Genomic DNA, 15,656 nt, shown 5'->3' with positions numbered 1-15,656 from the left:
GTCTCTCCTGTGCCAGATTTATGGATTTCAAGCTCCTCTGGGCAAGGGCTTGCCCTCCTGTACTCTCTAAAGCACCTGCATATTGATGGTGTCATATGAATAAATAATAATGATATTTACAAGAATGTTAAATGAGGTGGGGTGTGTTCCAGATAGGAGAGGAAAAGCAGAGCTAGTGCAAGATATTTGGAATTGAAAAGGAGTGAGCCATAAATTTGTGATTGTTGGGGTGAGCTGCTAGAATACTGCAAGGAGTTCGTCTTGATCTACCCCCAGCTTTACCAAAAGCATAGCAACCATCTACATAAAATTGAATTCAGTTACTTAGTGGCACATTTCACTAATCCATGCTCTCCACAATCCTTTAAACCCCAAAATCCAGTTGCAAGACTTTACTGTGTTTTAATATTGAAATGTATTGCTTTTTCAGCCCGCTGCTCTTGAAAAATGTAAAAGGCATCTGAATCTCAGGTGTGTGCATAACATTACCCTGTGACCTTAACTTCTGCTTTAAAAAGGTCTCTCCTTCCCAGGAATCTAAATACAATATTCAGGGGGGGCATTTTATTTGGTCCCTGTAGGCCAGTTTTCTGGCTTAATTCAGCTAAATGTTTTCTGTGTCACTTGTCACTGAATTGCTTATGTTGTGGACACAAGGCTGCATCAAGGCTTTATGAGAGATGCCCTTGTTACAGACACAGTTCTGACACTGCTAAATATTCACATGGATCAGCACAACCTGTTCCAAATGAATTGAAGCGATTGTGCTGTCTGGGTGGCGGGTGAAGTAGCCCAGGAGGACTTGTTTGTATGAGTTTATATTGTGGCAGTACAGCAATAGGTAATTGCATGAAAACATCTACAGATGCTCATGCAAAAGTTCATTCCTAAGTAGGTCTACTCAGAATAAGTCCTGTTGAATTCAATACAGCCTACTCCTAATTATGTGAGGTTAGGATGGCAGCCTAAATTATTACAGAAGAAACAGCAGAAGATAAACAAGGCTTTTGGTTTGTCTTCATAAGTGCGACCATTTGAGCAAGATTGGCACTCAATCAGGTATGTGAGGACAGCATTGCATTTAAGCTCTAGCCTAGTAGCAAACGGGAAAGTCACCCAGGGATGTGAATTGAAACATCAGCAATATACAGATGGCACTGCTGCATCTCCTTTTTCCACCTCTTCATCCCAGGGAGGCTGTTGAACTCCTGAACTGGTGCCTGGAAGCTGTATGGGCTGAATAAGGGAGAACAAACAGAGACTTTAGTCCAGACAAAATAGAGGCACTATAAGTAAGGAAACAGACTGCTCTGGATAGAGGTTTTTGGCTGGTCTTAGATTGAGGTTGCACTCTCCCCTGAAGGACCAACCAAGTTTGCCCAGATGATGGCAGCCAAGAATCCTTTATAGGAGCTAGGGAAGGTATGCCACTTGTCTCAGTTATCCATGCACTAGTGGGATCCTGACTATTGTAATGCACCGAGACTGCCCAGACAACATGAGGTTGACTTTGAAGACGGTTTGGAAATTTCAGCTGGTGCAAAATTGTGGCCACCTAGGTACTGTTCGGTGCCAGGCAGTCAGTTCACATTACGTCTATATTGTACTAATTATGCTGTTTGCCAGTGTATTTCCAGTCCCCATTTACTCACAGGGACAGCTGATGCATGTTCAGGAGGTTGTTCCACAATAGGCATATCTCTAGTATGCAGGCAGCATTTGTGAGGGAATGGTTTGGGTGTCTATGCAGGCTTGACATGCACAGACCCACTCAGGGCTGGCCCAAGACATTTTAGCACCTGAGGCAAGCCATAAAATGGTGTCCCCCCACACCAGGGAAGAAGGGAGGAGTGAAGATATACATCAGAAACAATGGTGAGGGCCAAAGCAACCTTACCTGATGGTAGAACTGGTAATCAAAGGCAGGTGCAGAGTCCAGGAGATCCCAGAGGGCAGCCCCTGTGATTTCCTCCATAAGAGGAAGACCAGCAGTCCCTCCTGTTTGCCAAGAGGCCATTGTGGAGGCAGCATTGGGAGCAGCTGCTGAGGAGGCAGCAGATTGGGCCTCCAAGGAACCCTGGCACTGCAGCAGCAACAGAGGACAATGCATTCCTCAGAGGTTGGATTTGCCGCTTCTGTGGATTCTGCTGATAGAGGCAGTTGCCTCACCTTGCTTTATGAGTGGGCCAGCCCTGCTCCTACCTCCTGTGAGGCTGCATGCCTGAATAGGCCTTTCACTGCGTGTGCACTGGACCCCTTATCTAGTGGAAAGGTTTAGGATTCCAGTTTAAATTTGCTTGTCAGGAATAATTCCAGTAGGAATCAGTCTAATAAAAAAGGTGGAATGAATCTGTGTTTCTTAATATTTCATGTATGTTAATCTTGCTTGCAGCCGCCAGGACCTTGACTCTATTGTTACAGCAGATGAATTTCAAGAGATGTCCAGAATACTGTTATGTTGGAAGAGTTTCAGTTAGAAAGTCTCAAGGATGCAAACAAGGTGCTTGGATTGGTCAGGGTGACAGTTTGTGTTCTGGACCCATGGCCCTCTTGGCTGAGAAAAACTAACAGGGAAGGGACAGCTGGCTGGACCAGGGAATAATTAATGCTTCCTTGTGAGAGGGAGAGGGCCCTGTCTGCTTGAAGAAGGCAGTAGCAAAACCACTCATTAAGAAACTCTCCCTGGATTCAGAAAATCTAAGTAATTACCAACCAGTTGCCAATTTCCCCTTCTTGGTCAAGGTTCTTGAGTGAGTGGTCATGGGTCAGATCCAGGCGCTATTGGAGGAAATTGTTTTTCTAAATCCTTATCGATCAGGATTTAGGCCCAGTTTTTGCACAGAAATCACTTTGGTCACCCTGCATGATGATCTCTGTCAAGACGCAGGCAAGGGAAATGTGTCCCTGTTAATTCTCCCCAACCTCTCAGTGTATTTTGATACCATCAACCATGGTATCCTTCTGAAGCGACTGTCCAAGTTGCGGGTGGGTGGCACCACTTTGTGATGGTTTCAGTCCTACTTGGATGGTCCAGAGGGTGATTCTTGGTGAGTGCTCTTCGTTTCCATTTGGGGTTCCTCAGGGTTTGATTTCATCCCCTGTGTTGTTGAACATGTATCTACATGAAACCTCTGAGTGAGGTCAACTGGAGTTTTGGAGTATGTTGTCAGCATTACGCTGATGACACACAGCTCTATTTTTCCTTTGCATCTGCATCTGCAGGTGTGGCAGTGGATATGTAATGGACTGGACAAGAGCCAGTAAAGTGAAGCTTAATCCGGATAAGGCTCAGGCACTGTTAGTGGGTGGCTCTCTGGACTGGATAGATTGAAGGTTGCCCATTCTTCATGGGTTTGCACTCCCTCTGAAGGAATAGGTACACAGTTTGGGAGTACTCCTGGATCCATTGCTGTCACTTGAGGCTCAGGTGGCCTTGGTGGGGCAGAGTGCCTTCCATCAGCTTTGGCTGATGGCCCAGCTGTACCCCTGTCGGGACAGGGCTAACCTAATTTCTGTCACGTGCTTTGGCAACATCTAGGTTAGATTTCTGCAATGTGTTATACATAGGGCTGCCTCTGAAGAAGGCTGCTGCAAAATTTGGTGGTCAGGTTGCTCACCAGGGCAATACAGTTTGAGCATATAATACCAATCTTAGCCCAGTTGCACTGCGTGCAAATTAGTTTCTGGGCCCAATTCAGAGTACTGGTTTTGATCTATAAAGCCTTAACTGGCTCAGGATTGCAATATCTCAAGGACCACCTCTCCCTATATGCACCGTCCCGGACCCTGTGTTCATCATCTGATGCTCTTGCTTGTCTGCCTCCATGATGAGAGGTCTGGAGGGCATCAAAGCGAGAATGGGCCTTTTCTGTGGTGGCTTCCCACCTGTGGAAGGTTCTCCACAGAGAGGCTTGCCTGACGCCATCATTGCATATCTTTAGGCACCAGACCAAAACATTCCTCTTCTTCCAGGCCTAATTAAACAACCTATGGCCTTTTAAACTGGGGGGGGGGGTTGTTTTTGTATGTTACTGTGTTACATATTTTTGTGTTTTTATATTGTAAACTCCCCTGTAATCCTCAGATGAAGATACACATTTGATGATGTTGATGATGATGATGATGATGATGATATGGGACTTTTTTCTTTTTCTGCAGCTTGACATATGGTCCAAGTCCAACTATCAAGTGTTTCAAAAGGCAAGTTTCTTTGTTTCTAAATGGTGTCTGCTTTATGTTATGTTATTTTATTTCATATTTGAATATGACCTTATATATACACTGTTTTCAAAATGTGCACATACTGTCTCTTAGGTTGCATATGCATGCTGAAGTAAGTGAATGCTTGTTTAGTTAAATGTTCTGGCAACTGTTCTGGATTCCACCTTCCTCAACACACTTGGAGCTTCCCAGATGTGCTAGAATGCAAGGTGATCATTTTAAGAACAGGTTGAAGTAATTCTCTGCGCATGCAGAGAGCTCACAATTTGGTTTAAAAGAAAACACTCAATTTCATTCTGTCTTCTATAGTACGTCTGTGAAGTACTAGGATGTTAAAATCTATAGATCCAGAATATGCAGGAAAATAGGGATTGTCAAAAGCACCATTTATTAAGGAAGGGTGTGATAAAATATAGGAACATGTCTCAATGGGTAATTAACACATTTAAAGTAGATTTAAAAAATAATGGATTTACAGTATTTTTAAATATTACATTTATGCCAAGATTAATTTTGGTTAATCTCCTAGCAGGTAGCCTTTTGGAATGTAGTCTCTCAATTGTTGGCTGTATTATCATTTTTGCCTTGAACTTCATTTGTAAACAAAGACACATAGAATTGTAGAGTTGGAAGGCATCCCAAGGGTCATGCAGAAATGTACTATGTAACAACCAGGATTGGTTGGATGCTTCAGTTTTCATGTGAATTTTCATTTTAAGCTTCTGTAAATTTGGGGCATGAATTCTTGTTGCTGTTCTTATACTTCATATGTAAGTTGAGCTATTGCTACACACTCTCCAATACACACACACACACACAAATTACAAGACATTTGGTCCATTATAAGAGCTATTGAAACTGTAGTAATTGTATTGTAAATAGCCACTTGCTTGGCAGGGTCACAGTTGGTGACTAAAGATTACCATGTGTGTACAACATTTTAGGCCTCAGCAGGTGTTGCCAAGAAACAGGTTGTCAGCCCAAGGCAGGGCAGAGATCTCATCAGCACTGGGACAACAGTGAAGAAGACAAAGCTCAGGGCAAAGCAAAATACCGCATTTTTCGCCCTATAGGACGCACCATCCCATAAGGCGCACCTAGTTTTTTGGGGGGGGGAATAAAGGGGGGGGAATTATTTTTTCCCCAGGCGCGGGGCTGGGGCGGGGAAGCCCGAGCTTCCCCCGACCCCAGCCCCCAGACAGGCAACTCTCCACAAGCAGCGGGAGCCCAGCGCAGGGCTCCCACGGCTTGCGGAGAGGTGCACGAAGTCTGGCCGTGTTGAGCTCAGCGCACCCAGCCTTCGTCATGCAGGCAACTCTCCGCAAGCCGCGGGAGCCCAGCACAGGGCTCCCGCTGCTTGCGGAGAGGTGCGCGAAGTCTGGGCGCACTGAGATCAGCGCGCCCAGCCTTCGGCATGCAGGCAACTCTCCGCAAGCAGCGGGAGCCCGGCGCGGGCTCCCACAGCTTGTGGAGATCTGCGGGAAGCCTGGAGATCGAGAGGGGTCGGTGCGCACTAACGCCTCTCGCTCTCCAGGCTTCAGCGAAAGCCTGCATTCGCCCCATAGGACACACACACATTTCCCCTTCATTTTTGGAGGGGGGAAAGTGCGTCCTATGGGGTGAAAAATCCGGTACCTGGACTCCTGTCAAGTTGCTTAGGCCTAGAAGCTGGTTTTGAGCCTGGGGCTTTATAGGTCTGTTTGACCTGTGCAGCTAATAATTTTCACTCTGTCTGGTTCTACATTCCATTGAGCTTTGTTTGACAGGCTTCCCTGGCAAGTCAGAGTGCTGGTGACGAAGGTCCTGGTTTCAGGTGTGGGCAGGCACACACATGCATCTACATGTATATGTTTAAACAATATTTTTCTTTGAAAATAAGAAAGACTATTATTTCAAGTGTCTGTCTTAAATGTGATTTGACACATCAGGGAGAGAAATGCTTAAATCATTCTCCTATAAACCTATAAAATGTTGGTTTCTATGCCTATTTCAAGTTCTAAGGGTTGATGAATGACCTAAGAATTACAAGACTTTTGGTGCATTAAAACAGCTATCGATGATGTGGTGTAAGTGACCACTTGCCTAATGGTGTCTGTGGTGTTGAGTAAAAATCACTTCCATAAGGAGACCAGGTCAAAGATGGCAGACACTAGCAGATTTTCCTCAACTGTTTTAATCCCCATCCCAAGGGGATGACTTGATATTCCAAGATTAAGCTAAACCTGTTCTCATTTTATGGGATCCAAGCCTTAAGTTGAAGGAACTTAAAAAGTCCAATATACTTTGCTTAGTTTCCAGTCATATTTCCCCCCCTCTGGTAGAATCATAGAATCATAGAGTTGGAAGAGACCACAAGGGCCATCGAGTCCAACCCCCTGCCAAGCAGGAAACACCATCAGAGCACTCCTGACATATGGTTGTCAAGCCTCTGCTTAAAGACCTCCAAAGTAGGAGACTCCACCACACTCCTTGGCAGCAAATTCCACTGTCAAACAGCTCTTACTGTCAGGAAGTTCTTCCTAATGTTTAGGTGGAATCTTCTTTCTTGTAGTTTGGATCCATTGCTCCGTGTCCGCTTCTCTGGAGCAGCAGAAAACAACCTTTCTCCCTCCTCTATGTGACATCCTTTTATATATTTGAACATGGCTATCATATCACCCCTTAACTTCCTCTTCTCCAGGCTAAACATGCCCAGCTCCCTTAGCCGTTCCTCATAAGGCATCGTTTCCAGGCCTTTGACCATTTTGGTTGCCCTCCTCTGGACACGTTCCAGTTTGTCAGTGTCCTTCTTGAACTGTGGTGCCCAGAACTGGACACAGTACTCCAGGTGAGGTCTGACCAGAGCAGAATACAGTGGCACTATTACTTCCCTTGATCTAGATGTTATACTCCTATTGATGCAGCCCAGAATTGCATTGGCTTTTTTAGCTGCCGCGTCACACTGTTGGCTCATGTCAAGTTTGTGGTCAACCAAGACTCCTAGATCCTTTTCACATGTACTGCTCTCAAGCCAGGTGTCACCCATCTTGTATTTGTGCCTCTCATTTTTTTTGCCCAAGTGCAATACTTTACATTTCTCCCTGTTAAAATTCATCTTGTTTGTTTTGGGCCAGTTCTCTGTCAAGGTCGTTTTGAAGTGTGATCCTGTCCTCTGGGGTGTTAGTCACCCCTCCCAGTTTGGTGTCATCTGCAAATTTGATCAGGATGCCCTTGAGTCCATCATCCAAGTCGTTGATAAAGATGTTGAATAAGACCGGGCCCAAGACAGAACCCTGTGGCACCCCACTAGTCACTCTTCTCCAGGATGAAGAGGAACCATTGATGAGCACCCTTTGGCTTCGGTCAGTCAGCCAGTTACAAATCCACTGAGTGGTAGCATAGTCAAGACCGCATTTTACCAGCTTCTTTACAAGAATATCATGGGGCACCTTGTCAAATGCCTTGCTGAAATCAAGGTAGGCTACATCCACTGCATTCCCTTCATCTACCAGGCTTGTAATTCTGTCAAAAAATGAGATCAGGTTAGTCTGACATGACTTATTTTTCAGAAATCCATGCTGACTATTGGTGATCACAGCATTCCTTTCTAGGTGCTCACAGACTGTTTGCTTAATGATCTGCTCCAGAATCTTCCCTGGTATTGATGTCAGACTGACTGGCGGTAATTATTTGGGTCCTCTCTTTTCCCCTTTTTGAAAATAGGGACAACATTTGCCCTCCTCCAGTCTGCCGGGACTTCGCCTGTTCTCCAGGAATTCTCTCTTTTTTTAAAAAAAATATGTTTTTATTGCTTTTTTTCCAGGTACAGATGTAAAGTCAGATATAAAAAAGAGATAACAGGGGGGAAAAGAAAAAGAAAAAGAAATCCATCTTTCCAAAACATTTTTTCATAACCAACCGGACTTCCCCACATCTCCCTCACCCTGCATTCTTTACAATAAAAATATCAGCAAATTGTTACCTTGTTTCGTGCTTTCTTTGTACTTTCAAATAATTATATTTTAGGTTTAAAATACTTATTATCAATTTACTTTTACCCTAAAATAGATATAATGTTGCTTTAAACTTTAGTCCTTACATAATTGTAACTTAATTTCCCATATCACCAAATCTTATTGCTGAAGCTAGATTTTCCAAATCATGCAAATTCTTAACATTCATATAACTTATAATATTTTTGTAGATAGTCCTTAAATTTTTTCCAGTCCTCCTCCATTGTTTCTTCTCCCAAATCTCGGATTCTGCCAGTCATTTCAGCCAGTTCCATATAATCCATCAATTGCGTCTGCCACTCTTCCAGTGTGGGTAAATCTTGTGTCTTCCAGTATTTTGCGATGAGAATTCTTGCTGCTGTAGTTGCGTACATAAAGAAAGTTCTATCCTTCTTTAACACTTTCTGGCCGACAATGCCCAGGAGGAAGGCCTCTGGTTTCTTGGGAAAGGTATACTTAAATACCTTTTTTAACTCATTATAAATCATTTCCCAGAAGGCCTTCACTCTTGGACAAGTCCACCAGAGGTGAAAGAATGTCCCTTCAGCCTCCTTACATTTCCAACATTTATTATCGTTTCCAGGGTCACTTCTCGTGCCCGCCGAGTCCCACGGCCACAGGCTCACTCTGCCTGTGGGTTTTCTTAATGGGTCTCCGCTCTGCCGCAGCGGACGACCCTTTTCCGCGGAGCCCCTCTTCACAGCGCGAAGAGGACCGCCATTGCAGTTTCGCGCCACCTCCAGAAGTGTTCTCCAGGAATTCTCAAAGATGACTGCCAGTGGTTCTGAGATCACATCTGCCAGTTCTTTTAATACTCTTGCGTGCAGTTCATCTGGCCCTGGAGACTTGAATACATCTAAACTAGCCAAGTATTCTTGTACTATCTCTTTAGTTATTCTGGGCTGTGTTTCCTTTGCTGAATCATTTGCTCCAAATTCTTCAGGTCGGGCATTGTTTTCTTTATCGGAGAAGACTGAGGCAAAGAAGGCATTGAGGAGTTCAGCCCTTTCTGTGTCCCCTGTTTGCATTTCACCATCTTCTCCTCTGAGTGACCCCACTGTTTCTTTGTTCTTCCTTTTGCTACGAACATACCCATAAAAGCCTTTTTTGTTGCTTTTAACCTCTCTAGCAAGCCTGAGTTCACTCTGTGCTTTAGCTTTTCTGACTTTGTGTCTACACGTGCTGGCTATTTGTTTGAATTCCTCTTTGGTGGTTTCCCCCCTTTTCCATTTTTTGTATACATCCTTTTTTAATCTTAACTCAGTTAAAAGTTCTTTAGATAGCCACCCTGGCTTCTTTAGGCACCTTCCATGTTTCCGTCTCATTGGTATTGCCTGACATTGTGCTTTTACTATCTCCCTCTTAACAAACTCCCAGCCATCATGAACTCCCTTTCCTTTTAGTATTACTGTCCATGGGATCTCACCCAGCACTTCCCTAAGTTTTATGAAGTCGGCTTTCTTAAAGTCAAGAAATTGAGTCCTAGTATGCTTGGCTGCTCCTTTCCGCTGTATAGTAAACTTCAGAAGAGCATGATCACTCGCGCCTAATGATCCTTCCACTTCTACCCCACTAACCAGCTCATCAACATTGGTTAGGACCAGATCTAAAATGGCTGTTCCTCTTGTTGCTTCTCCCACTTTCTGGACAATGAAGTTGTCTGCAAGGCCAGTGAGGAATCTGTTTGACCTTATGCTCTTGGCTGAGTTTGACATCCAACAAATATCCGGGTAATTGAAGTCCCCCATTACTACTATCTCCCTTCCTTTTGCATGCTTGGCCATCTGTTCCAGGAAGCCATCATCTATGTCCTCCGTTTGGCTTGGGGATCTATAGTAAACTCCCACAATGAGGTCCCTGTTATTCTTCTCTCCCTTAATTTTGAACCAAATGCTCTCACTTTGGCTTTGAGGTTCTAAATCTTGGATCTCTTCACAGGTATACACATCTCTGACATATAACGCCACTCCTCCTCCTTTCTTGTCTGGTCTGTTTCTCTGAAATAGATTGTATCCCCCCATTATTACATTCCAGTGGAACAGTGGCTTACAAACTGTTCTGAGGAACCTTGTGATATGTCAGAGAGTATTGATGGTTTCTCGGTAGGAAGATCAAGAAGATTACTGATCTCTCCCTGCAATATATGCCTGACAGTGTTATACACAGGCTAAGGAACCTAGTTTACATGGAATGACACTAAGGGGCCTAATAGGACTTGTCTAGCATCCTATGTGACATCCTAGAATGACACATATGGAGAAGCTCTTCAACAGATATGGAAAATAGTTTCCTAAAAATTGAAAGTTTTGAAAAGCCATTGCTCAAGTTTGTCAAACAAATACCAGCAAGAGACTCTTGAGCTTGGCCTGGCCTGGAGGCATGCCACTATAATTCCTGTATAGATATTTCTTGAAACTTTTGGTGCCAGGATTCTGTGTTCACCCAGAAGTAAATAATTTTGACCTGTGATGCCAGCTTCCTCCAGATCAAAGAATAGCTTCAGGGAGGTAGGTAGCAGCCCATTCCCTGACTAGCATTAAGAGGCAGAATAACACAGTAGTTAGTCTGTTACCCGAGAGACAAGTGAGAATTAACGGATTAAGCAAACCTTTCTCTCCCTTCTGAAAAATATATTCCTTGTGTCAGGTAGCGAGGAGTATAATGCAGAGCAACTTAGGACAAAATCATCCATGATAATCCTTCATCAATAATGCTTTAAACTAATTATAGCCCATGGAGTAGCTTTCATTCTTGCCATTAAATGGGTTTTTATGTTATAAATGGGTCCAGGCTGTAGTCTTGGCTCTCTTAATGCTTTAGGATTCCAACATTAGATACTGTGTCTGTGTGTGTGTGTGTTCATGCACACACACACACATACTCGTGTGCACGCGCGCACGCACACACACATTTATGAATGCTTTCTTTTTCAAATGCTTGATACAGAGGAATTAAAAAGCCAGTAGTAAGATGTAACTTGCCTCAGGTTCATTGTACACAGCCCCATTCACAGACCACATAAACCAATGTGCTTAAGCTGAAGTCCTTCTAATCTCACAGTGGTCAATGGCATTGATGAATTGTAAAGATCTGGCTGTATTCAGCATTCTCATTCCGCTACTGCAAGAGCCCTTGCGCTAGCAGACGGCAGTTCAAAGGTTGCACAACAATGGAATCCAATGCAACAGTTGTGCTAGTGGAATCTGGTTGCACAACAGCTGGTTCTTGTTATGCTCTCCGTTGCACATCAATATTTGGTAATTTACTGTTTTCCCCCTTGTGCAACAACATTCCATAAGTGCAACAATACCCCAAAGTCACTTTACAAACAACTTTTTGTCTTTCTGGCTCTGTTTTTTATTCTGTAGCCTAGTGCCAGAATTAGGTGGCCCACCTCCTGTCACTGCCATTATATTACTTCAAAAGCCTACTTAAACCTGTGGCCCTCCATGTTGTTGGACTACAGCTCCCATCAACACTGACCATTGGCCATGTTGGCTGGGCTTGATGGGAGTTGGGAGTCTGTGGGTGGGTTCCAAGCCTGTAGAATCCAAGGAGGCTATGGTCTCACACTCAGTATTGCCAAACAATGTTAGGATAAGTCAAGCATGCAAAGTCAAAGACCAGTCAGGATCAGGCATGAATCATTCTGAGTCCAAAATGTGGTCTAGAGGCAACATTAGAAAGTCCTGAGGTCAACAACAGAGAAGATCCAGTCTAGCAGTGTGAGTCAAGAATTCTACTTTTTAGGGTCAGGCAGCTAAGGACCTGTGATGTTGCAGCAGCTGAAAAGCTCAACATGAAGACAAGGCCATTCCTAATTCCAGCTGAGAATGCTTTCCCATAAGGGGTTCTTTATTCCTGTCACATGCAAGTTTAGTCTTTCAGGTACACACTTTCACGTGGGCCTGAACATCTTTACTCTCAGATGTTGGCTGAACATCTCTCAAACTCTACTGGGAGCTCATCAGCCCACATTCACCCCAAAGTCTCTCAAGAGGGTCCACCGGAGGCAGCTTTTGAGGGGTTCCTCCCCAGACTCAGGATCTCCAGGGCTAGTGATGGAAGACCAGGGGTGCCAACTTGAATAAAATATTCGGGGGGGAGGCAGGTAAGCCCCTCCCCACATAATCAGTTGCATGATGTGGCACGCACACACCATATGAATGGCAATGTCCATCAACTTAGGGGGCGGTCCCCTCAAATATTTTATTGTAGGTGCAAAAACCCCTTGGCCCCTAGGAGTTGGCTCCTATGTGGAGGACCCTGCACCCCCAAGTGTATGGTCAGCCAGAGGTCTGGTTCATCCTTTGAGGAATTGGTGTCCGGATTGGACTGGGCAGGGAAGCCACATAAATATTTCCTTGACTGCAGGTGTGTGTGTACGGTTTCTACCCATCTGTGTGCTTTCCCACTCCCAATAGCAATGCCATGTTTCCAGTGACTCCTTTATGTGGTAGCCCCTTGGAATATCACAACATTGATTTCCTTTGAATGGCAGGTTTTTCGAAGCCAGACTGTTTTTTACTCTCTCTTCAGTGGCAATAAAGCAGCATCTGGAGCTTGCAGAGCTACCTGCTCAATGTAGCTGCCAACATGTTAATTTCTTAGACAGCCACAGCACGGCCCTTTTGGGTTAAAGAGCAAAGGCCTCCGTCCTTCCCAATACAGCCCTGTCATGTGGAGCTTAATTCGTCTTGACTTCTTTGTTTGCAAACTCTGCCTGTGTCAGCAAGACTTGTGCCTTCCCCTGATTAGTAGGATCCCCGAGTGTGTTTAATTTGATAGGGGAAGAGTGTTCCCAGAGGGCCCATTACAACTAAAATGTACAGGTATTTACAGAGGTTCCCCTGGAGATTTTCTTGAACTCCCTTTCTGGGGTGAATGAGCTTTTATGACCATCCAGCGAACCAGCAGGGTGAGTCTCAGAGAATAGAGCTTAAAAATACAGGGAGGAATCTCTGAAAGGGCAGAAACACAAAGAGCCGAGGAAAGGTTGGCACATCTCCACATTTTTCTGACATTTTAAACTCTGCAGGTGCAGAGACAGCGCCGATCTTTAACCTTTTTATTAGCTCCTCGCACATCTCCAGCTAGTAAGGAAAAGTAAGAGCTTTTTTATTTTCTTTTTATCATCATCATTGAGGGTCTTTGTTCCTACCCTTTTTTCAAAGGCAGATTGTGAATTTTGCGGTATAAAAGCAAAACCCTAGAAGAACATCACATTCTCATTGTTGTATCTATTTTGTTAAAATAAATTTTAAAATAGGTATATACTTTAAAAAATATGTTTCTGCCTACCCACCCCCATTTCTCTGGCTGCTAGCACTTTGGTGTCTGGCCATGATTTGGAGGTTGCCTGAAGGAATGCTTCTCCCCATAGGAGCCTACCAGTTGCTTCAGTTTGAGAGGGGAGGGCCCTGCTTAGAGTCTATTCATCAAGAAAAGCTTAATCTAATACAGTCATACCTCGGCTTGAAGTAGCTTCGAGATAAGTATTTTCGGGTTGTTCGCTGCGGCAACCCGGAAGTAACGGAGCACGTTACTTCCGGGTTTCGCTGCTCACACATGCGCAGACGGTCATAATGACGTCACATGCATGCACAGAAGCGGCAAATCACGGCCCGCGGGTGTGGGATGCATTCACTTCTGGATGCAAACAGGGCTCCGGAACAGATCACGTTTGCATCCAGAGGTACCACTGTAGGACCAGAACAATTTGTAGAAGACCCTCCTCAGTGATGGCCATATACTTCCTGTTTCATGGAATATTTTCATCAGTAAATTACCATATTTTTCGCTCTATAACATGCACCAGACCATAACACGCACATAGTTTTTAGAGGAGGAAAACAAGAAAAAAAATATTCTAAACGAAACAGTGGATGTATGATTTTTGTGGTTCATGCTGTGGCCACAGACATGTGATCTGACAGTGAGTTTGGAGTAGCTCAATGCAAAAATCCTGAGGATCCATGTGGATCCATGTTTGTAACCACGTTTTTGCACCACTGCGGCCCCAGGCAACAGTGGGTGCGTGATTTTTTTGGTGCAAGATGTAGCCATGGACATGCTATGTGATCTGATGGTGAATTTAGGGTGACCCAGTGCAAAAATCCTGAGGATCCATGTGGATCCATGCTTTGTAACCACGTTTTAAGTGGGGAGGGAAAGAAAAGCACTCAAGGGACAAGAAGCACGCGTGGGGTGTGTGGAGAAGGATGCTGCTAATAATGCAGAAGAGGGGTATAAGGGAAGAAGGCTCCTCTCCTCTCCCATTTTGCTCCTTTAAAGCAAACAGGATCTGCTTTTCTCCCTCCTCCCCGCTCATCCCCGGTTAGCGAGCTGAAAAACTTTGCTGCTATTTAGCGAGCTGAGTGGGGAGGAGAGAGCCTGCTAGGGACAGAGAGCCTGCTTGCTTTAAAGGAGCCAACCGGAGAGGAGCCGCTTACACTCGTGTAAGCGGCTCCTCTCCTCTCCCGCTTTGCTCCTTTAAAGCAAACAGGCTCTCTGTCCCTCTCTCCTCCCCACTCAGCGGCTCTTCTCCCGCTTTGCTGTTTCAAAGCGAGCCACGGAGGAGGGAAGGAAGGGGAACCATGGATCCTCTGCTCACGACTGCAGCAGATCCCCCCCGCCACCCATAGGCATTCGCTCCATAACATGCACAGACATTTCCCCTTACTTTCTAGGAGGAAAAAAGTGAGTGTTATGGTGCAAAAAATACGGTATATCTTTATTCTGTTTTCTGTTTTTACTCACCGCTTTTGAATTACAGAAGAAAAATAGTATATGAAAACAAGAGTAATGATTGAGAAGAAATTGGTCAGGCCATAAGACTCAGAGAGGGTGAGAGCTTATCAGATAAGATGGGATCTCTGGAGTGGAAGGAAGTAAATGGTGTGCTGGTTAGAGTGTTGGACTACCTATTGCACAAGGCTGGTTGTTGGGATGCTATGGGTTTGGGAAGAGAGAGAGAGAGAGATAGAGATGCCACCCTGAGCTTCTTGGAAAATAAGGCTGATGTTTCATTTATCTGTTTTTATGCCACCCTTCAGCAAAGCTACCAGGGCAGTATACAAAGAAACAGTAGAACCTTTTCTTTTCTACAATGAAATACAAAAATACAGACAAAACAGACCAGGAGCATAGAAATTCAGCAGAAGAAGTGAAACCTAACCAGCCACAATCAGCTGCAGCAGCATCTTTGCTTAAAACGCAGCATGGTTGGCACTAGGCAAACCTTCTTGGAAAAGGGAAATAGTTTTAAGGGTGCTTCAGTGTATAGTCAGAGGCTGCAGGCAACCACCTCCCTTCAGGGTTACACACAGCAGCTGCTGGGTGCTATATGAATCACCCCTAGAAACAACATGGGAGGCAGCCCACATTCTGCATGGTGGGATCAACACAAGTCCAGACATGCTTTGCACGAATGAGAATAAGCTT

The 15,656-nt window shown here is 44.6% G+C and overlaps 1 protein-coding gene across 5 annotated transcripts in view; it reads left to right on the top strand.

The window, feature by feature from the left end:
- The window catches only part of MED27 (mediator complex subunit 27), a 202,457-nt gene that overhangs the window by 170,077 nt on the left and 16,724 nt on the right, over positions 1-15,656 (top strand). For 2 of the 5 annotated variants that reach the window (XM_081179241.1, XM_081179244.1), the window contains 3 exons: positions 431-471; positions 2,400-2,500; positions 4,085-4,200. The exons of 1 other annotated variant lie outside the window; for it this stretch is intronic. In XM_081179241.1, the coding sequence (XP_081035367.1) occupies positions 431-471; positions 2,400-2,500; positions 4,085-4,200 (258 nt within the window). The remainder of the gene's footprint in view (positions 1-430; positions 472-2,399; positions 2,501-4,084; positions 4,201-15,656) is intronic. 2 more of the 5 variants (XR_014004073.1, XM_081179242.1) reach the window with 2 other exon arrangements.

The sequence above is a fragment of the Podarcis bocagei genome, assembly GCF_964188305.1.
Source record: "Podarcis bocagei genome assembly, chromosome: Z".
Taxonomy (NCBI): Eukaryota; Metazoa; Chordata; class Lepidosauria; order Squamata; family Lacertidae; genus Podarcis; species Podarcis bocagei.
Note: the sequence above shows the minus strand (reverse complement) of the source record. Positions and strands in the feature narration are given on the sequence as shown.